Raw genomic sequence first — 22037 nt, 5'->3', positions numbered from 1 at the left:
TTACGCCGTGCCGCGGAGGCGTCTTTAGCCTGCATCTCAGGGATGTCTTACGGCGCGCCACTGAGGCGTCTTACGTGCACGCTTGTTCCCGTTTTATGTTCGAGTGTTTTGTTTTGACGGAGCGTGCTTTCTTTTTGTGGAGCGTACTTTCTTGAGGATTTTGAGCGTACTTACCATTGCCTATGTCACTAGCCCCCCGAGTTTTGGGTTTACAAGTGTAATCTTTGATGATTGAAAATCTTTGATAAAGTGGATTTTGAAAGAAAAACATCGAACTTTATTAATATTGCAAAAATAGGAAATCCTAAAACATTGGCTCGTAGGCCTTATTGAATGTTGGAAAGCAAAGAAATAAAATGGGGGGAGTGCTGGCTAGTGGTAGTAGTCTCTCAAGTTTTCCGCATTCCACAGGCGACGGATCAGTGTCTCGTCCGTGTAGTATGTCCCGTCATGTATGACTTGGCAGACTTTGAAGGGTCTCTCCCTATTTGGGATGAAGACGTCGTTACCTTGCACTTGGGTGTCATGCAGGTGTCTTCATGGACTTCGCGGAGGACCTTGGTCGACTCGACGCTATTTCTGAGCTGGGAGATTGTGTTAACCGTCTTTCTAGCGGTTTTTCCATCGATTCCTTGGATGTAGCATATTCTGGCTTGGGATTGATCTCCAGCCATGGTGCCGATTCCATCCTCGGTGGGGAACTTCACCAGTAGGTGGTATGTTGAAGTAATTGCCCTTAGTCGGTTCAGCGTGGGTCGCCCAACGATTACGTTGTAGGGGGACTCTTGGTCGACCACTAGGAATGGGATCATGTGAACGACTTCAATGCCTCCGGGAGTTCCGAAGGTGACCGGTAGATCGATGATGCCTTCGGTCATGACTCTCTCCCCAGTGAACCCGAATAAAGGTGTTTGGGTCGGAGTTGGGCGTAGCCCCCCGAGCTTCATGCGCTCTAAGGTGGACTTGAATATTATGTCGGCAGCACTGCCGTTGTCGATGAGAACCCTTTTCACCAAGTTATTAGCCACTTGGGCTTTGAGCACAATCGCGTCATTGTGCGGATGCACAACTCGCTTGGCCTCTTCGTTGGTGAAGTACATCGTCTCGTGAGGTACGGACGGAGGTTCCTCGTAGGTGAGGTTGACGTGCATAGCAGCATCTCCTTGGGACGCGGCCCTCAGGAATTTCTTCCGTTGTCGGGCTGAGTCTCCATCTTGTGGACCGCCCAGTATGGTGGTCACAACGTGGAGTTATGGATTGGCGTCGGCGGTAGCCGTGGTTCGGTCGGCAGAAGCGGCTGTTCCTCCTCCCTTGCCAGACTGTGGTCTGTTCGAGGTGGGGCCCGCAGCGCTAATCATGCGTAACACAAACTCTTTTAGCTCACCCCGTTGGATCAATGCCTCGATCTGCCTTTTGAGACTGTGGCATTCGGAGGTCAGGTGACCGTATTCCTGATGGAACTCACAATATCTAGACCGGTCGCGAGTCGCGGGGTCTTTGCTCATTGGAGCCGGGGGAGTGAACTTGTCACGCGCCAAAGCCAGGATTTGATCCGGCGTCGTGTTCAACGGTGTGAACGACGAGTAGCCCTTAAAGTCTTCCGCAAGTCGCGGCTTCTGGGGCATCGGAGGTCGGCTATTAAAAGTCTGACCTCCTCTGTTTCGCCTTTTACGGGAGCTGTCTTGCTCGTTGCTAGGCTCGTCTCGGTGGTGAGGGGTTTGATCATTGCCCTTGCGACCATCGAGGTAATCTTTGACTCCCATGAAGGTCTTGGCTCGAGTCATTAACTCGGCCATGGTAGAAGGGACACGGCCGACGATGGACTTAAGGAAGTCACTTGTGCGCAAGCCTTCAATGATGGCAGTGATTGCGTCTTTGTCATCAAAGCGGTCGACCTTATTCGATTCTTCAGTGAATAGGGTGAGGTATCGTCTAAGAGACTCGCCATCCTCTTGCCTGATTGACCACAGGTACATCTTGGTCTTCTTTTGGACCATAGACGTAGCGAACCGTGCTAGGAACATGTCCTTCAGGTCTTTGAACGAGCGGATGCTTCCCGGCCTTAAGTTCTTGAACCACTCGAAGCCGGGTCCGACGAGGGTAAGACTAAAAGCTTGGCACATAGCGCCGGGAGTGACACCCTGCATTGTCATCCAGGTTTCATAGTGCTGGATATGGTAAACGGGATCCGCTTTCCCATCATAGGGAGAGAGGTTCGGGAGTTTGAAATTTCCCGTACACACCTCGGCCAATATCTGAGCCGTGAAAGGCGATGAATTCTCCTCGACGACCCCATAGGCACTTCCGCCTATTCCGTGTTCTCGGAGATCTCGTACTTCATTTCGAAGATTATGGATCATAGTGATCACATCGAGACCGGTAGTCGGAGTAACTCCCTGTTCGGGAGGAGTCACCTGTCGTCTTTCATTTGACCCTTGACCCGTGCGGCGGTTCCCGTTAGCTGGGGCTGCTACGGGGATATTTGGCCGAGAGCTCAGTCGCTCTCTTAGGTCATTGCCACGCTCAATGCGTTGGGCGGTGAGGTGGTCCCTAAGATCAGGGCTGGTCGTACGGAGGCGCAGGCTTCGTCTGCGACGGCGCGTTCTCCGCGTGCCCTGACTCTCCGCAACATTCTCCCTTTGACCTAGTCGGTCGAGGGCCGAACGTCGGGAATTTCCCTCTTGAGAAGCAGCCGGCGCGTCGCCTGTCCGGGGTAGGGGGTTCGAAGGACCGGCTTCAAACACGGCGGGGTGTTCCCCGTCCTTCGTGAGAGAAGTCTCGATATCCTTCGAATCGCCAGTACCCTCGTAATCAGGGTCGCGGTCGCGACTTTCCTCGTTGAGGTTTTCAGGATCCCCGTTGGGGGTCATCGTGTCACGCATAGGTTGCTTCGCAGCCAGTCGGCTGTGGTACCTTGCGTTTCTCGCCTTTAGTCGGCGGATACTCTCCTCTAGCTCCATGATGCGGTTGTCCCTGCTATCAGGAGATGGAGATGGTGAGCGGGTCGAGCTCTCTTCGTGGAGCGACTCTTCGTCACCATGCGCTCGGGAGCGCAAGAAGTACTTTTTGGTCCCAGTGACATTTTCGGGGTTGTTTACGCCCTCAGAACGTACGGGTGGTTGGCTACTCATCGTTTCTCAAGTTCGAGAAGGTTGAGTTCGCAGAAGAAAAGAAGAAGATGAACAGAAGGGATTTCGGGCTGAATAGGTCGGGAAGTCCCCTCCTTCTAGCGTCAAAATGTTGTCGCACGAAAATGAACAACTATTTAAAACCTCGGGCGGTTCGATCCAAGGCCGGACCAAGTGATCGCACCCGGGCCAAGAGTGTGAACTCGATAGTCTCGAGCTAGGGTTTTCTCCAATCAACCCGCCTCTCGGGAGAGGTAGGGGGTAAGGAGGAGGAGTAACCGTGCCTTGGTTGTCGGCTGCCTACGTACCCGTGCGTGAGATCAGGTCATAACGTAGTTCAAGCGTATGTGACGCAGTGTGAGGCGCGGAGCCTTGATGGAGAAGCGTGCTCAACGAAGGAGACGAGGCGCGGAGGAGTCCTCGGCGACGTCTCAGAACTTCAGAGATCGCGTGCGCGAGAGAGAATGTGTGTTTTCTCTCTTTTGGAGACGTGGAAGACTCTAAGTCAAGAGTTCCTTGTTGTGGCGGAGATTCCGGACGCGTAGGCAATTTCTTGTCAGAAATGGTGGACGCGTCTAGGGTGCTAGACGCGTAGGCGATTTTCAGTCGAAAACCGTTAGAGCACTCGTGGGCTCAAGATTAATCGTTCGATCAAGAGAGGCGGCGCTCGGGAGTCCCCGGAAAGCGCTTCAGAATCTCTGAGAACGAGAAATCGAGGAGAATCTGCTTCAGGCCAAGGATGGCATCCAGAGAAGCAGAGAGAAGTCTCAAGTTCCTTGAGAATGAATGGGATGGCTTTCCCCTCAATGAGAGGGGTATTTATAGGTGTTTGGGGGCCTTAGAAGGGTCCTTTGGCGTCCATGTGGGACTAGGAACGCGCGCGGCATCAATTGGAGGCGCACGGAGCGCGCGGCGCACAAAGAGCGGCGCGCGGCGCAGATGGCGCGGCGCGCGATGCGTGGCGCAGGACGCGCGGCGCGAGCGCGTCTTGGCGCGGCGCGCTGCCTTGCTGGCGCGGCGCGCTGCTTGCTGCACGGCTGGCTGGCGCAGCGTGCTGTGCGCGCGGTGAATGGCTCGTCTTACCGGGCTCTTGCGGGCCTTTAGGGGTCTTCGAATACCATTCTTCCAATGTGAAATATGAAGGTTTCCACTTGACGAGAGTGACTCGACTCGAGGAGCAAGGCTCAACTTGACGAGAGTGACTAGTGGCTTGACTCGAGGAGCGACTCGAGAGCGACTCGAGGCTCGACTCGAGGAACAACTCAAGGCTCGACTCGAGGAGCGAAGCTTGACTCGAGGAGACTGACTCAAGGCTCGACTCGAGGAGCGAAGCTCGACTCGAGGAGACTGACTCAAGGCTCGACTCGAGGAGACTGACTCAAGGCTCAACTCGAGGAGCGAAGCTCGACTCGAGGAGACTGTATGAAGTCTCAACTCGAGGAGCGAGGCTCAACTCGGGGAGCCGACTCAAGTCTCAACTCGAGGGGCTAGGCTCGACTCAAGGAGTCAAGAGTTTGGGCGAGGGCTTGAAGACTTGCCGCTCTTCAGGACCTCCGGCCTGACCATCGGTCCTTTGAGCGACGTGCCTTCTTGGCGTCTCGGGTTTTCCGAAAACGACCGACAACAGGTTCCACGCCTCATACTGCGTCTTACACGCTTGAACTACGTTCTGACCTGATCCCATCCACGGGTACGTAGGCAGTCGACACCCAAGGCACGGTCACTCCTCCTCCTCACCCATTTCCTCTCCCGAGAGGCGGGTTGATCGGAGAAAACCTAGCTCAAGACTTTCGAGTTCACACTCTTGGCCCGGGTGCGATCACTTGGTACGGCTTTGGATCGAACCGCCCAAGGTATTCAATAGTTGTTCATTTTCGTGCGACAACAAAGGGTAAACATAGATAATATTCAGTGGATCCACTCATTACAATTAGGTTGAATTATTGAGTAGAAAATAAATTCATTTGAACCGAGAGATTTTCAATGTCAACTCTTTAGTGGAGTCAGATGACATTATGCTAAACTTGGAAAAGTTTGTGAACTTTTGAGTCCAAGTATTTAGTTCAAGCTTTGTTCATTTGGATCCATGAGGTCACTGTCACTAATCATATCGAGTAGGAATAGTTAAACTAGAAGCTAAGTCAAAACAAGAACGAGACAAGTTTTACGAAAATTGTTAAAAGGGTAATTTTGTTTTTTTGGACATAGCATGAAATGAATGTCAATAAATTTTTTGACATGGTCATATGATGACCTAAGTCACTCTGCCATGATGTGTTCATTGGGCCTTGTGGATTAATTTCATTTCAAAGAATTTTACATGAAAATTCTTAATGGGCTTTTCTTATGTTGTCATGAACAAGTGAAGAAAATCTAGAAATGTCTTCTACAAGGCCTTCTTGGCCGCCCAACCCAAAGGAGAAAAAGGGAGATTATTTTGTGCATAAATGTATCAAGATACTTGTCTAAAGAAAAAGAGGAAACAAATTTCCTCTATGAGGAAGGTGGGATTTCGGCCAAGGCTAAAGGGGAAGCAAAAGTGGAAACAAATTCAAGGCTTCTAGAAGCCCTATTTGGCCGTGTGACTCATGTAGAGAAGGAGAGAATATTTGCTCATGAATATGTGATATTCTATATAAGAGGAAACTACCTTATTGAAGGTGAAACCTCCCCTATAAATAGAGCCCTCATTCTTCACACTTCATCCATCCTAAGTTTTAGAGATTGAGAGCTTCTCTCGCTAGCTTAGCCGCCCCTTCCCTCTCTCTCTCTCTAAGTTTTCTTTCGTTTTTGTTTTGGCACCTAGGTCCTCATTTGACCTAGTAATTTTAACTCTTCGACTTTGAGACTTGTTCTCGAGTCGTCGTGTTTAAAAGTGCCCACTCACTAATTCCTTTTCTCTCGAGTGATTTTAATGATAGAAACTTTCGTGGTTGCTCTAGTTGCCGAGGAAAGAAGAGAGACGTGCTGCGAGGGGAGACGAACGTTTTCAACCTTCCGAAGGCTCATCAACGTTCAAGTTTCTAAAAAGGTTAGTAAATTTTTAATGCTCATAATAGTTTTTATTTACATGTACTTGTTCTTTGTCTAGGTTAGTAAAATCGTTTTACTCGTTTTAAAGAAAATTTTTAAATTCCGCCGCTTGCTCGAAGCGTTAAACTTTTTCTTAACCCTAGATCAATTCCAACACCTGCCCTGTTGAAGGACAATGGTGATGTTTCGCATTTTATGAAGCACAAATATCGTAATATCGCATTTTATGACATCGTACAGCTGTATGAATTTCATCGTACGACATCGTACGATGCATCAACCTCATCGTACACTGTCCCTAATTTCAAACCCTAACATTCTAAATCCGACCCAAATCAGCTCAAATTAACTCAAATAAGATTAATACTAAGTCATAAACCCTATTCTAACTATTTCCAAAGACATTTAACAAGAAATTAGTTCAAAACTTACCTTTTTTAGATGATTTTTGAGCTCAGGATTTTTGTGTTTCACCGCCACCGGAGATTGAAGCATTTCCATCGTACGCCATTGTCCTCTATCGTATTATATCGTACTGGCTGGTACAAGATCGTCTGCCGTCGTACAAGATCGTATTAGTTTTTTTTTTTTTTTTTTTTTTTTGAGGTGAACAGGGGGGAGTTCAAATAGAGAACAGGGGTATTTTTGTCCGATCATGGTACAAAAGTCTATTTTTGGATATTTTTCAATATTAAGGTCTAATCTTAGATATTAATTCAATTACTAAGTCCATGAAATTTCTCTTAGTAAATTACCCTATCAAATGCCCACTCCCGATTATGAAGTCCAATCTATCCTCATCGTTGCCCTTAATCACGAGAATACCCTCGCCTCAGAGCTTCACTCTGTGTCTTCGTACTCTAGGTTTGAAAACCTACCCAACACACGCCCAAAAAAGGAGGAGAAGAAAGAGGAAAATGGCTGTTACAGGGGATTTGAGGGTCTCCGCAACAATGGCTTCTTTTCCATTCAAGCACAACTTCCTGGGGAACTCTCTCTCTCCTTCCAAGGTTTTGTTCATTTCTTTCTTCAACACTTCAATTTCTTCTCGACATTTCACAATTTGGACCTCCGCTTCCGAATTCGGCGTTGTTTCTTGAGTGGTTTACTTACTATTATGCTCGTGCTTTTTATTCCAATGTCGATTTGACGCGCCTTCCACAAAATGCCTAATTAATTGCACTTATAAGAATTCATAAGGTTTTTGAAGTTTCTTCTTGCTTCGCGAACTTTCATTCTCTTCGTCAGGTAGCTTTCAAATGCCATAAGTAAAATCCAGTTAAAATTAAACTAACTTTAAGTTTTTTTTTCCCTCGTGCACTTTCATTCTGATCATCAGGTACCTTTCAAATGCCCAAACCAAAATCCAATGCATATTAGATGTGCCTCCCACAAAATGCCTGATAAATTGCACTAGTATGAATTCATAGGGTTTTAGAAGGTAAACAAAAACTTTCATGATATTCTTCAGGTAGCTTTCAAATGCCTTCGCTATAATCCAATGTAGTTGCACTAAATGTCTGATTAATTGCACTTGTAAGATTCATAGGGTAAAAGAAGATTATGTTTTATTTTACTTTCAATCTCTTCTTCAGGTAGCTTTCAGATGCCCTAGCCATAATCCAGATCCCAAAAATAGATTGAAGACAAATAACCACCAATCTCTGGCCGGAGAAGAGCCTCATAACCTAATCTTGAACGCGATGAACATGAGCTTCCTGGAGCGCCTCGACCTGGCGTGGAAGATCCTCTTCCCGTCTCCGTCGTTGACCAGAAAGTCAAACGCGAACACGGCGAAGCAGAGGCTGAAGATGATCCTGTTCTCGGACCGGTGCGAGGTGAGCGACGAGGCCAAGAGGAAGATCGTGAGCAACATCGTCGGAGCTCTCTCGGACTTCGTGGAGATCGACTCCCGCGACGACGTACAGCTCAGCGTCTCCGCCGACTCCGACCTCGGCACCGTCTACTCCGTCACGGTGCCGGTGAGGCGGGTCAAGGCCGCGTATCTCGACTCCGGCGAGGAATCCGCCACCATCATGAACATCGAGTACAAGGACAAGGGACACGAATCGGGGTCCGTCGATGTCAAATTCGATTTCTACGTCCCCGGCGATAACGAGAGCGAATTCACAGGTTTCGAGGCTTGAGATTTAAGTGTCTGTTTTGCTTGGCCTTTGTGTTTGTGTTGTTTTAGGAGGAATTTTGTAAATAAAGATTTTGTTTTTTTGTTCTTTTCTTTTCTTTTTAGAATCTTGAATTGCACTCGAAGGATATTGTGTTCGACTCGACTCAACATTCCCTTATTACCGTTGAATTTCGTTAAAGAAATAGAAGAACGGTCCCGATCTTAATCAAGGTTTTAAATTCCGGGGGAACCGGTCCGGTTCCCCCTTTTTTGAACTCCCCGGCACCGGAACCACCAAAACCGGAATTTTCCGGTGGTTCCGGGGGAACTGGACCGGGAACCAGTGAGGAACCCGGTTCCCACTTCCCGGTCCGGTTCACTTAAAAAAAACCAAAAATCCGAATATACCCGGTTTCCCCCAAATTTTTTTCATTTTTGTCGGTAAGGATTCCTCAAATTTCTGCCGCGACGACGTTGAGTTCTTCCCAGATCCCGTCCGGATCCCCCCGTGCCGCCAACTTCCCGACGCGACGCAGTTGTTTTCTTCCCAGATCCCCCCGGTTTCATACCTTTCCGGTGAGCTTCCCGATCCGGATAATTTTTTTTATGATTTTGAGTTTAAGTTTTGAAATTTGTTGATAATTCTTTAAGATTAAGTATAAATTGATAGTTGTGAACATGACTGTAGTGTTTATTTAGAGTTTGTGTTCATGATTCTATTTTTTTGTAATTAATCCAAATTATGTTGTAATTTTTTTATTAGTTAGTGATAATTAAGGTTATGTTGAACTTGTTTATTGATTTATGAAGAAATTGTTATAATTTGTTTTTAATTTTAGAGTTTGTGTTCATGATTTTAATTTTTTTTGTAATTAATCCGAATTATGTTGTAATTTTTTGATTAGTTAGTGATAATTAAGGTTATGTTGAACTTGTTTATTGATTTACGAAGAAATTGTTATGACTTGTTTTTAATTTTAGAGTTTGTGTTCATGATTTTAATTTTTTTTTTGTAATTAATCCGAATTATGTTGTAATTTTTTGATTAGTTAGTGATAATTAAGGTTATGTTGAACTTGTTTATTGATTTATGAAGAAATTGTTATGACTTGTTTTTAATTTTAGAGTTTGTGTTCATGATTCTAATTTTTTTGTAATTAATCCGAATTATTTTGTAATTTTGTGATTAGTGAGTAATGATTATGGTTATGTTAAACTTTGTTATGAATTATTTTATATTTTCATTTAGATCCGGGAACTATTTAGAGTTTGTGAATATGATTCATGATTGTTAGTTTAATTTAATTTAATAAAGGTGATTTGTTAATTTGTAGGTTATAACTTGCAAGAATGTCGGCCCCCGACCCAGCTAGGAGGTATTGTACACCTGTGCCCGGAAAAAGTAGCGCTCACTAGTGTATATTTTGCGAGCACATTATGGGAGACAGCAGCATCACGAGAGTGAAAAACCACCTAGCCCATGTAGACCCAACCAAGAGTGTCAAATTTTGTGAAAAAATCCCTCCTGAAGTGAAAACAGAGATGCAAGTTTTACTTGAAGGCAATGTCGTAAAAACAAAGAAGAAATAGTCGTTGGATTCTACGCTTCGCAAGACATTGATTAAAAATGTTGGCGTGGAAGAATCAGACGAAGAAAACTACGAAGCGCAATTACGAGCAGTGATGAAGAGGTCAAGACAAGAGGCGGCTCAGACAGAATGAGAGGCTCATGTCGGGGCCCGGCAGTGGTTCTACGGCAAAATCTCCACCAGTTGCTCCGTCATTATATAAGTCAGCGAGTGCTAAGCAAAAAAAAATTGATGAGATGGTGAAGCCGAAGAAGAGAACGTGGCTCGGAAGAAACATAACAAAATTCTTTGTGTACCAACATGTGCCGGCGAGTAAGGCGGCCTCGCATGAGTTCAAAAACATGATAGCCAGCGCTCAAGATCTAGGTAATCGTCAATTCGTGATAAGTAATTGTATTTTCATATTGTCGAATCGCATCTGTTCTTGAAACGTTAACATGATGTACATAGGCATATTGCATGTCCAGGCGTTCCTATACCAACTCCGTATGAAATTCATAACAAGTACCTCGATATGGAGGTTGCAGACGCGGAGAACTACCTTGAAGAACAAAAGAAGCGGTGGGTAAAATACGGATGCACCATACTCACTGATGGTTGGACGGGGCCGACCAGACTAAGCATCATAAACATTATGATTTATTGTGTTGATGCAACGGTGTTCTTAAAGTCTGTTGATGCATCAAAGCATACAAAAACAGGGGAGTACATCTACGGAATATTGAGGTCAGTGCTCAAAGAAATCAAAAAACACAATGTCGTCCAAGTTGTGACCGACAACGGTTCGAACTACAGGAGTGCCGGGTTGAAATTACAACGCAAGTACCATGTGTACTGGACACCTTGCGCCGCACATTGTCTAGATCTGATGTTTGAAGATATTGGGAAGAGATATAGTGTTAAGCATACTATCAAAGCTGCGAGGGATGCGACTAAGTTCATCTACAACCACAGCACTGTGTTGTCCAAGTTATGGGAGACATCCCCAGGTGAAATCATCCGTCCCGGCGCAACAAGATTTTCCACGAACTATCTAGCTCTCAGAAGTCTCCGAGAGAAGAGAGCTGCGTTGAGGACGATGTTCAGTAGTCAATGGTGAGATGATTCCAAATTGAGTGCAACTCCTACAGGTAGATCCATATCCGAGACTTGTTTAAATCCCAGATTATGGCATTCGGTGGACGAAGTGTGTGCCATATCCGAGCCGATGTACACCACTCTTCGATTAGTGGACACTGAGGTGCATCCCACGATGGGATTACTATACTACGTCTTCCACGAGATGAAAAAGAAGTTGGAAGCGATGAGTGGGAAGAAATGGGTTGTCGACATCGTGAACCACAGATGGAGTACTCAAATGGAACATCCACTACACATTGCAGCTTTCTTCCTAAATCCAAAGTTGCTGTTTAACCCGGATATAACCATGAGCAATACTCACATGGCCGTCGTCACAAAGGTGTTCGACTTCTTATATCCGGATCTTGATGCGTCAACTCTTGGGAGAGAGGTATAAAACTATAAATTGTTACAAGCTATATCACATTATGAATATATGAGTCTTATTTGATTTTCTAAGTACAGTTAATCGCATTTCGAGACACTCGAGGGGACTTCTCACAAAGAAGTGTTGTTTCGGCACGAGGCACCCTTTGTGCTAGTAAGCTTGTGAGATGAATTGTATGCATTAACTATGTCATGGAATGGTAAGAAATGACATGATATGATTTATGTCACATGATTGCAAGTGACTGGTGGGAGCTTTACGGAAATTGGACCCCGACTTTACAGACGTTGGCCATTCGAATTTTGTCACAAACTTCATCCACCTCCGCTTGTGAGAGGAATTGGAGTACATTTGCGCTCGTGCACACAAAACAAAGGAACCGTCTAGCGTACAGCAGACTCGAGAAGCTTGTTTTATGCTCATACAACATGAAGTTGCAGCTCCGTGAAGCAACTCGGATTCACGGCAACAACCTCAACCCGATGGATCCTTTGGATATCATCGAACGAGCTTTCGAACGCTCGGGGAATGACAATGAGGGAGACGACAAAATGCTCCGCTGGATTGACGAAGTTCACATGGACGGCGTCAACCAGAACCCGGATCCGGTAGTAGCTGAAGCGGCTCGAGAGCATGGAGTTGATCCGGAGCGAGTGCTGAACGAGGACGTCCAACCTCAACGCGGATCCGGAGACAGTTCGGATTCAGATGGCGGAGGTTCAAGCCGTAGATCAAGCGGAGCAGGTGGAGGTGAAGGTGACGGTGGATCAGGGGGAGGTGATGGAGGTTCATATCGGGCTGGAGGTTCCTTTACTGATGGAGGCACTTCATTTGGTGATGTCGGCGGTGCTCAAGTTGGATACGCACCATCGCAAGAAGATTTTGATCGTCTTCATCACCCTGCCTTTTTTTATTCAGGATACGGGCGCGGAGGTCAGGGCGGAGGTATGAATGATGCCATGTCATTTACGTCTAGCAATGACGTCGATGACTTGTCCTACAACTTCGGATCGGTATCAATTGGTCCTCAAGGCACGAAGTCCTCTTATGATGACGGATCTTCCAGTTACAACCAGGACTACTATCCATCAAGTCACGCTCCCGAAACGGTGCGACCAGTTCCAGGTTATCTCCTCCACTCCATGTCTGTTGCTTCATCTCAGTATGAGTACGACTATCACTTGGACAGGTACTTCGTGCATGTGCTCATTATATGACTTGGTATGATTACTGTATGACCGGTGCATACGGTCTCTTTGAGTAGTCATTTGTATTCCTCCTATGTTGAATTTGTTGAACTATAGTATTTGGTGGATTGTGTTGAACTTTATCATTTGGTTTGTACTATTGAACTTACTTTTTGTTGTGTTTGTAATTTGGTATTGTGTTGAACTTGAAACATTCTATACTATTTTTAATTTTATGAATTTTATACTACGTACTTTGTATGTTTTTTTGTATATTTCTTTTCTGAATTCCCCTCGGTAAATACGGTATTTGACGGTATTCCTCTACGGTAACGGTAAGTTTAACGGTACCGGTTTCCTTTTTTTTTCTGCTTCCCCCGGTATTCATTTACGGTACCGGGGGTTACCAGTAAATTCGAAAGCTCGGAACGGTAACGGTAACGGTATTTCGATCCTTGATCTTAATGATCAACGAGAAAAGAATCCCATGTGAATATGCTTTAGTGTAAATTAATTGCAAGTGTAATACTAATCCTGTGTGGCAATCTAAGCCTCTTGAGCCCGCAAAACTTTTAACTCTTCAATTCTTCGTTAATTTGACGTAGCTTCGAGTTTTTAAACTTATAAGTTAGGAAGGACTCTACTTGCAATTTCTTAATCTGACTATTGGCTTGCTCGTTAAGACTCTAAAGTCGAAAAAGAGTGACTTGCGAGCATATGCAGAGCTATTATATGATTTTTTTTATTTGTTCTTCATGATTTTTTTTTTACTTCAAACGTTGGATTTACAATATAATCAACTTTTTAAGCATGTTTTAAATCTAGTCATATTTGATGACGTGATCTTGATAATCAGTTAATATTTTATATGATTGCTTTTGGCATTTTCATAGGTTAATTTCGATAATTATACACTAATTTTGATAAATGATTAATTTATTAAAATAAACGAAACGTTAATTAAATCTTTAAAATCAAGTTTCAAATTGATTAAATAGATACGACACCTTTTTTTTTTGGGAGAAAAAGGTGACGTGGTCAAAATGACAAGCGCTTACCTGAAAGAACCGACAGTTAGCTTATTAGAACGACAATATCTTTCCGCGAAAAAAAAAAAAAAAAAAATCAGACATAACAAGATCAATATCGTCATCCGCTAAAGCTTGGGTCTTCTTCTTCAATGGCTTCCATTACTTGTCACTCAATCTCAGTCCCTCCCACTCCGAAGCCTCTTCCTAATCAGATTCAGTTCCGTCGTCGTTGGCTCTCGACTCTCCACCGGACTGAACCTCCGTCTCGCTCACTCCTCAAGCTCCGGAGCTCCGTCGTACGAGCCGCGAACTCGGCGGCGTCTTCTTCGTCTTTCAAATCCCGCGAAGCAGAGAGAGAAGAAGAAAAGCCTGTCACCTCCGACGACCACGCCATCAGCATCGACGTCCTCCGACGTTTCTTCGACCTCAACTCCGGCAAGTGGGCCGGTTCTTTCTTCGTAAGTTTTTCGTTGTGTTTGGAAAGTTCCGTTAAAAGTACCTATAAACTATAACATGCCCTAAACTTCAAGTCCTCTGCGTGTCAGATAATGAAATGTCGCTAATTTTGGAAGCGTTAACATCTTCTCTAATTATTTTTGTTTTTGTTTTTAAATTTTTATTCAGCAATTTGATTCTGGTGGGAAAATATTGCATAAATTGGACACGAGGCTTTCGGTTAGCTCTTATGGAGAAGATGAACTCATCAGCTTAATTCAAACGTAAGCTCCACTTCCAGGGTTTTTTTTTTTTTTTTTTTTTTTTTTCTTACATTCAAAATGGAACTTTTAGCAATTAGAAGATAAGGTAAAACTCTAACAGACATGATTAGTTACTCAATAGACCTTAATTTTGTGACCTCTGCTGTAGATTGTATGTCAAGCAACCTTCATCGAGAACCTCAATTTCGGGTCACGATGAGAAGTCCGAGTGGGCAGAATACAAGATCAAAGAAACCAACATGTTCACTGTCGAGAAATATCAACAGGTGGGGATTTCTGAAAAAAAAAAAATTAGTTAGGCTCAAGATTTCTTACCCATTTCGGTTACTCTCCGTGACTGTTTTGTTTTAATGTATTTGGATCACTTGTTTTGTGTTTGAATATCCAAATTAATTAGCCTGCAGATTGGCTTCTTTCCAGATGAGAGAGCGTTCGCTCTTAGGTACCAAACAGTTGGGATGTTAGAGACCGTTTTACGACAAGGAGTTCTCGGAGAAGACGATATCGGTGAAGAATCTCCAAGGCAAGTAAATATATACATATATATATATATATATATATTCGTTAGATTGATGTTCAAGCTGGTTTTGGTACTAGTATTGATACTTCTGTAGTGTTTTTAGTCTAATTAAATTAAGAGCGTATCATTGTATCTCCAGGATCAGAAATTGAACTGTGATCAAACCCCCTTTTTTATTTATATTTATTCACTATTGTCTCGTTTTATGACGCAGAAATCTGAAGCTTCCTTCACAACGACCTTCCATAGTGTGCGAAAGTTGTATGTATTCGCTGGAGAAAGATGTGCGAGTGAGGGCTTTCCACATCATGGACCCGAAAGGGGTCCTAGAAATGGTCATGATTTTCCTAGAGGAACGAGGTGAACAACAAGGGTTGCTCTCTCACCCATCCCTTGGTCAAGGCTCGGTAAAAACGATTTAGCTGTGCCACAACTAAATTTTAGCTTTAAAACCAATTAAACCCTCTATGTTGCATTTGTTTTCACTTATTTTTGTTTCGACTTGTTTTGTTCGGTTCTAAGGACGACACAAACAGGGTGTTACCGTTTCTTGGTACGTGGAAAGGTCGCTCGATGACGAAGCGGAGCGGTGTTTATGGAGCAACCATTGCCGAAGCCGATACTGTGGTGAAACTTGAAATGGATGAAAAGGGTCAACTCATTCAGGTACATGTTTGCTTGCTCATTACTAAGGCGTTTCAGAAACATATGTGAAAAGAACTGTATAATGCAGTTGCAGTTTCTGTTTTTGTTTATTTCCTCCAGAAAATAGTTCCTGAACTGCTATGTCTGGGGGATTTTTGTCCATAATCTCATATTAAAAGCAAGATGATCATCAAACTATTGATTTTATAGCATTTTAAAAAAATCAAATAAAAAAATGCTATTTTTAAAATATGAAATCCAACACATAGACAACAATTTACAAAGTGTAAACCTAAAACAAATCGTTTATGATTTCAAAAAGTTTCATGAAGAACAATCGTACTCTTAACAATAAAAAGAATGTTTCAAGCTCATTCAGCATTTTTTTGTGTTAAAGATAACAACTTAATTAGTGTTTCGTTTATGAATTTAATAAGTTATTTTAGTTGTAAAAAATTGTTTTAAGTTCATTCAGCATGTTCATAAAATAAATTAAAGACTAATTTGAAAATGGCCACAAAATCAATCGGTTTGGGACTATTTTGCTCATAATATTAGTTAAGAAACTATTCACGTTAAAATCGTCTATATATTTTATTTATTTCTGTCTCTTATATCCCGTCAATATCAGAATGTTGCATCAACGGCTCGTGGAAGCGAGGTAACGACGAACGTGAACTGGACGGGGATCGTGTTGAACAACCAAGTCATCTTCGACAAGGGATACCAAACGGTGATGTTGCCGGGCGGAATGTATATGGGATGCCCCTGCGACATTTCCAAGAGCGTAGCTGAGACCGAGCCCTTCCATTTGGAGTTTTGCTGGGTCGAGTCGCCCGGGACCAGGCAGAGACTCATTCGAACCTTCGACGTCGAAGGCCTCGCCGTCTCAACCACTTACGTCTACGAGACCAAGATTTAGAATTGAAATCCTCTTTTAATATTTTTTTTTAGATGCTCTTATAGGCCTATCTTATATTATTATTATTTTTGTGCCGATGTGTCTGCTTTTTTGACTTGATATGTATTTTAAAGCTGCGAGGAACAGATAACAAAAGGGCTAATTGCCATTTTCCCACGCCCCTTTTGACAACTGTACTTAACATCTTAGTAATTGGTTATCATTAAGAAGTGGAAAAAATTCATTGGATTTGCTCTATACCAAAAAACATATCTCTGATTTGCTTCAATTTGTTTTTTTGTTTTTTTTTTTGTTTTTTTTTTTTAAGTCTTTGAAAAGTTCTAGGTATGATTTACTTGCTGAGTGGTATTCAATCAGAGGGGAAAAAACATATGAGGGTATATTCAGATCTCTCTCTCTCTCTCTCTCCTTTTTTTTTTTTTTTTTTTTTTTTCTTTTGGTATACGTGTTTTTTATTTATTTATTTTAGAAATTGGTATACGTGTGCTGCACACACACCTTTTACAAAACTAACTTTAAATTAAAATGGAGTTGAATGTTGTTTTATTATACTTTCATTACTTCCAAAAATATCATTGACATTTAATATTATTTGATTCCGAAGTGAATTATTATAATCACAAACCACTCTGCCAGGTTATTTTAATTTTCCAATTCATGATTTAATAATATCACATCCACTTTAAAATATAGCAAATATGTCATCCAAATTATTTAAAAAAAAAATGGAACACATGAGCACACAATACATCTGAAGTTAGTTTTTAAATTACTTAAAAAAGAAAACTAGAACAATTATTCCGGTTATTTCTGGGACTTATCTATTCTTCTGTAGATGGATTATAATTGCGTTATTAATGGAACATTATATACCGGTGGCAACCGGAATTCTGGTTCATATATGTTCTGTCCAAACGTCCAGTTATAAACCTAGGTCTGAATGAATTAGTAGTAATGTCAAAATCTTGCTGTTTAAAATAAAAAATTGAAACATAATGTAGGTTCTATTCCTTGGATTTTATTTGTAAGTATTCCGTGAATATTAATTAATGGTTGTACCCAGGCCCGGCCCACCTTCTAGGCAGGTAAAGCGAAAGCTTTAGGCCCCACTCGAAAAAGGCCCAAAAATAATATATATATATATATATATATATATATATATATATATATATATATATCACTCGAAAAAGGCATTTGTAACGTACCATGGACAGCAATCAAAGACATACGTATTTTAAATGCTCTGTGAAAAATAAAAGAGCTTTTATATTCTAAATTTTACCTATCTATTTTTTTTCTTTCTTATGTGTATTGCGTATTTGCTTTTTTATTTTTTAAATTTTAATTAGTTTGTTATGTGTGTGTGATAATGTGTTTTTTTTTCTTCGTCTTGGAATTGTAGTGTATTTGTCAATTTTTCTTGACATTAGTTTAATTGTCGAATAAAATAAAAATATTAACTGGGATATGATAAAATTAAGGAGAAGAAAAAGAAAAAATAAAGCTTGGTTCATCTAAAAAAAAGCGCACTTGTTGAAAAACATATTTTTGTTTAAGATTTATATTATTTGAAGGTAAATTATGATTAATATATGAAAAATTTATAGTGTATTTGAAAAAAAATATCCTATTTTATATCTTTGCTTTAGGCCTCCGATTCTCTTAAACCGGCCTTGGTTGTACCCATTATGTACCCGCTGCATATTCTTCTCAACATGCCACGTTCGTATCAAATGACAATTGTTGATTGCAATTTTAAAAGAACAAGTGCGTGATGGAGAGAAATAAATGAATCGATCAAGTTGTCAATTACTTGGTTTGAAATATGGTTTAGTACAGAATAAAGTAGCTAGGGTTAGATATATTCAATAAAATAACTGAACTTACGTAATTGAATGGTAGTATATAAGCTGCAATGCTGCATGGTAAATTCAAGCCGTACAAAACTACCTTTAATTAAGTGGGAAACGAAAATAAATACATAAATAGTAAAATTGTATCATGTTTGATGCTTTGATTCGGAGTTTCGGACCTCTCGTGGTGGTATTAGGTACACATGCTCATACTTGCAAATGACCTCTCATCAGGGTTTCATATATTGTCTTCTTTGTGTATATATTTTAAATATTCAAGAAAATATGACGTGCTTCCAACAAACCATAATAAATTCTCCAAACTCTGTCTTTGTTTGTCTTTTTTATAAAATTGTCGGAAAGATGGTTATTTTTTTAGCATGTCATGAAAAAAAAAAGTGAGGTTTTAGCAGATAATTTTTTAAAAAAACAAAACCCATAATGCTAACGAAAATGCAAAAGATTGAAACGTGATAGCAATTTGTTATTGCGTAAACTTGAGGGAGTTCAAAAAATATATATATTAAGTGTTATATCATTAGTTTGAGCCATAAACATCACCGAACTGTCACCTTTCGGTCATCACACACTGTAATTAGAAGCTTCGGACGCTTTTTCTTCAAAATTAATTCTAGTGCCATACGTCATCATAAAAACTATCTTAAAATATTACGTACGGAATGTTTTTAATAAGCTAACTCTATTTCATACATTACATTTGTTCGTGTTCAAAAGTCAAATATTAAATGTCTACACAACTCCAATTGCGTGCAAATGTCAAAATGTAATGCATCATCATTCAAATAATCTTTTGATTCTTACGAGCTTTATTGATTATTTGGTGAAAGTTTTAGCATATGAGTTGTGATCAATATGCAAAGCTATTTTGCCAGCTGTACAATATGTATATATTAATATTATATGAACACATATACACACATATAGAATTCATTCACGGCACTTCAATTTTTGTAGTGCCTTACATAACCCAAACTCAAGTACGCACATGTGTGTGTATATAACACCGTAATTAAATTAGTCATCGTGGACTTTTTACTTTCTTCAATATATAAAGAAAAATAACACAAATATATCATGTGTTTTAGTAAGTGGTGTTTAACTTTTGATTTTTAAAAATATCGAGTTCATACCCACTGTTTAACTAAAATGATAAAATTATACCATAAAATTGATAATAGTGTCACAAATCTTCATTTTATTGATAATAACTCTTATATAAGAAAAACCGCATCAAATCCAAACCAACACACTAACTTCTAAATTCCAATTTTGAAATAAAAATAGCATTAAATTGAAAATAAATAATAAAACTCATATCTCCCAAAAGATGACTTCATTCATGTTCGAATTGCAACTTTGAATCCTAGATTTTCTGTTCGAATATGTGATTTTGATGACTATCACTATCGATTTTTACTCATTTGCATATTTATGTATTCTTCATGATTAAGAGACTGTTGTTTATTTTTTAGTTTTTAAATAAATTACATATATAGCGCGAATGAATAGAGATAATTGGTGTTTACATATAAATACTATAGTCAACATCAATAAAAAGTCAATAAAAGAAGATTTATTATAGTGTTGTCTATTTCAGCATATAATTTTTTTATTTTAGTTAAACATATGGTATAAACTCGAAATTTTTGAAAACCAAAGATTAAACTCGATATTTCACTAAAACCCAAGATATATATATATATATATATATATGTGTGTGTGTCATTTTTTTCATATATATAGACATATATATATATACACACATATATACAGAGACGGCTCGACATATAGGAGGTTTTGGGCGACAAGCAAATTAAGGGGCCTTGAAAAATTATTACGTAACAAAATTAGAAATTATACATAACAAAATAATGATAAATTAAATCATAAAAATGAAGTTACTGCATCTTAATAAATATTTCCTAGTAGTCATATACCTAGAATAAAATTCTATTTCACAATTAAATACTAATTAAATTAGTGATAAGTTGAAAATAAGAATATATAAGAAACCATAATTAAATATTACAATATAAAAGAAAAAAGAAAAAGTAGGTGATAAAGAATGATTAAGTTAAAATTACATAATATACATATAATTAGTATGTTTATCCTTCAATATACCAATTTCGTATTTCTCTTCACTTTAATTATACAGAAAGTAGCAAAAAAATCACACTACTATTAACATTCATTAATGTATTTATGGAATTAATCAAACAAAAACCCTTTGACAAATTGTTTTAAGTTGAGCATTAATTTATTTAAATTATAGCAACTACACTTACTACATACGTATAAATATAATAATAATCTTTTTTTTAAGTGGAGCCTAATGAACGGTGGGTCTTTGGGCAATTGCCCCTCCTGCCCTCTTCTTGAATCGGGCCTGCATATATAATTACCAAGTTGAGTTGTAAATAATATATATGTATAAATGAATATTTTCAACATGCAAAAAATGTTATTGTCTGATATTGGTACGTGAGTAAGTTGTATCAAAACACACTGCTTTCAGCTCAGTACATGTTGCTAACCTGTTATATATGTATACATTATTTAAAAAGGTCAATTTTTTAGAGAATTATTTGTCTGCATATTTTTGTGCATAAGAAATTGACTTTATCATTCTGTTATATTTTGGCTTTTGTTATTGCATGCTCTTTAGCTTTAGGCTAGACCATATTAGAATCGAACTTCTAGACCGATTCTCACTATAACAAATAGTACTTTTAACCGCGATATTTATTGGGATAATAGCTCAAAATTCACGGCTAAATTAGTTTTCACAATAAATATTATAACTAAAGCTTCGTCGTTGTTTTAAGATCACTACTACAAAACAAAGATTCTACAATGCTTAAAAACAGTTGTGGAATGATTCTAACAACGATTCTCAAGCGTTGTAAAATCCTGCATTATAGAAGCTTCTACAACGTTTAAATATCCGTTATAGAATCCAAAAGTTTTCTACAACGCTTAAATATCCATTGTAGAATCCAAGAGCTTTCTACAACGCTTAAATATCCGTTGTAGAATCCAAGATTCTACAACGGATATCTAAGCGTTGTGGAACCTCCTACAACAGTAGACATCCATTGTGCAATTTTCAAATAATTAAAAAACACTCGCCGCGGCAACGTATAATTTTCGCCGCGGCGAGATGATTCAACAACGGATATATTATCCATTGTAGAATCATCTCTCCGCAGCAAAAATATTATACGTCGCCGCGGCGCACATCTCGCCGCGGCGACGTCATATCTTAGCCGCGGCGAGATGCTTCTACAACGGATAATAATGCGTTGTAGAAAGGGCATGAATTTTTTTTAAAAAACTCGCTGCGGCGACGAAAAAATCTCGCCGCGGCGAAAGTACGATTTCTAATTTGCCTGCTCTCGGTATCTTTTCTCGCCGCGGCTCGAATTACTTGCCGCGGCGAGAAATATAGGTCGCCGCGGCGAGAATCATTTTTTTTAATCCAAAATCTGTTTTTACACGGTACTGAAACCCGTTGTAAAAAACTGGCACCTGAAAATAACCTTCAATCCAAAAAATAATATCTTCATCTTCAAAACATTCAAAAGCAAATATTTACATCTACAACCAATCCAAAATTCAATAAAAAAAAAACTAACTAATCATCACAGTTAATAAATGTTTGTACATAACTTACCAATTCTTCCCTAACTCTCTCTAAATCCTCCTTTGTATAGGATTTCTTATTTTCTAATTTTCCTACACCTCCTACGACTAT

At 40.4% G+C, this 22037-nt stretch overlaps 3 protein-coding genes across 3 annotated transcripts; all 3 read left to right on the top strand.

Annotated features, from left to right (window-relative positions):
- Positions 1-6947: 6947 nt before the first annotated feature.
- LOC149407815 (cell division topological specificity factor homolog, chloroplastic-like) lies at positions 6948-8447 on the top strand. The gene is made up of 2 exons (XM_089615597.1): positions 6948-7171; positions 7757-8447. The coding sequence occupies exons 1-2, from the start codon at positions 7079-7081 to the stop codon at positions 8306-8308; spliced, it is 645 nt and encodes a 214-aa protein (XP_089471723.1). The 5' UTR covers positions 6948-7078; the 3' UTR covers positions 8309-8447.
- A 1568-nt stretch (positions 8448-10015) lies between these two features.
- On the top strand, positions 10016-11391 carry LOC149407814 (uncharacterized). The gene is made up of 4 exons (XM_089622162.1): positions 10016-10241; positions 10343-10471; positions 10577-10864; positions 11006-11391. The coding sequence occupies exons 1-4, from the start codon at positions 10016-10018 to the stop codon at positions 11389-11391; spliced, it is 1029 nt and encodes a 342-aa protein (XP_089478288.1).
- Positions 11392-13700: 2309 nt separating this feature from the next.
- LOC149407813 (glutamate NMDA receptor subunit epsilon-1, putative (DUF3598)) lies at positions 13701-16737 on the top strand. The gene is made up of 7 exons (XM_089615584.1): positions 13701-14058; positions 14225-14319; positions 14468-14585; positions 14724-14842; positions 15054-15246; positions 15362-15505; positions 16116-16737. Exons 1-7 carry the CDS (start codon positions 13750-13752, stop codon positions 16404-16406), a joined length of 1269 nt encoding a protein of 422 aa, XP_089471710.1. The 5' UTR covers positions 13701-13749; the 3' UTR covers positions 16407-16737.
- Positions 16738-22037: the final 5300 nt, after the last annotated feature.

Source organism: Urtica dioica, chromosome 1 (assembly GCF_054948205.1).
Source record: "Urtica dioica subsp. dioica isolate 48M chromosome 1, U.dioica_male_clone48M_v1_H2, whole genome shotgun sequence".
NCBI lineage: Eukaryota > Viridiplantae > Streptophyta > Magnoliopsida > Rosales > Urticaceae > Urtica > Urtica dioica.
The sequence above is the reverse complement of the archived record's forward strand: the minus strand, read 5'-3'. Positions and strand labels throughout refer to the sequence as shown.

What these genes read in the sequence shown, in the direction of transcription:
- LOC149407815 (XM_089615597.1), top strand. Translation starts at nt 7,079, where the DNA reads ATGGCTGTTACAGGGGATTTGAGGGTCTCCGCAACAATGGCTTCTTTT. An exon ending in ACTCTCTCTCTCCTTCCAAG is followed by an intron (nt 7,172 to 7,756) that starts GTTTTGTTCATT and finishes TCTCTTCTTCAG; the next exon opens with GTAGCTTTCAGATGCCCTAG.
- LOC149407813 (XM_089615584.1), top strand. Translation starts at nt 13,750, where the DNA reads ATGGCTTCCATTACTTGTCACTCAATCTCAGTCCCTCCCACTCCGAAG. An exon ending in AGTGGGCCGGTTCTTTCTTC is followed by an intron (nt 14,059 to 14,224) that starts GTAAGTTTTTCG and finishes ATTTTTATTCAG; the next exon opens with CAATTTGATTCTGGTGGGAA. An exon ending in AAAAGGGTCAACTCATTCAG is followed by an intron (nt 15,506 to 16,115) that starts GTACATGTTTGC and finishes CGTCAATATCAG; the next exon opens with AATGTTGCATCAACGGCTCG.
- LOC149407814 (XM_089622162.1), top strand. Translation starts at nt 10,016, where the DNA reads ATGTCGGGGCCCGGCAGTGGTTCTACGGCAAAATCTCCACCAGTTGCT. An exon ending in ATGCACCATACTCACTGATG is followed by an intron (nt 10,472 to 10,576) that starts GTTGGACGGGGC and finishes ATACAAAAACAG; the next exon opens with GGGAGTACATCTACGGAATA. An exon ending in GTTATGGGAGACATCCCCAG is followed by an intron (nt 10,865 to 11,005) that starts GTGAAATCATCC and finishes CAACTCCTACAG; the next exon opens with GTAGATCCATATCCGAGACT.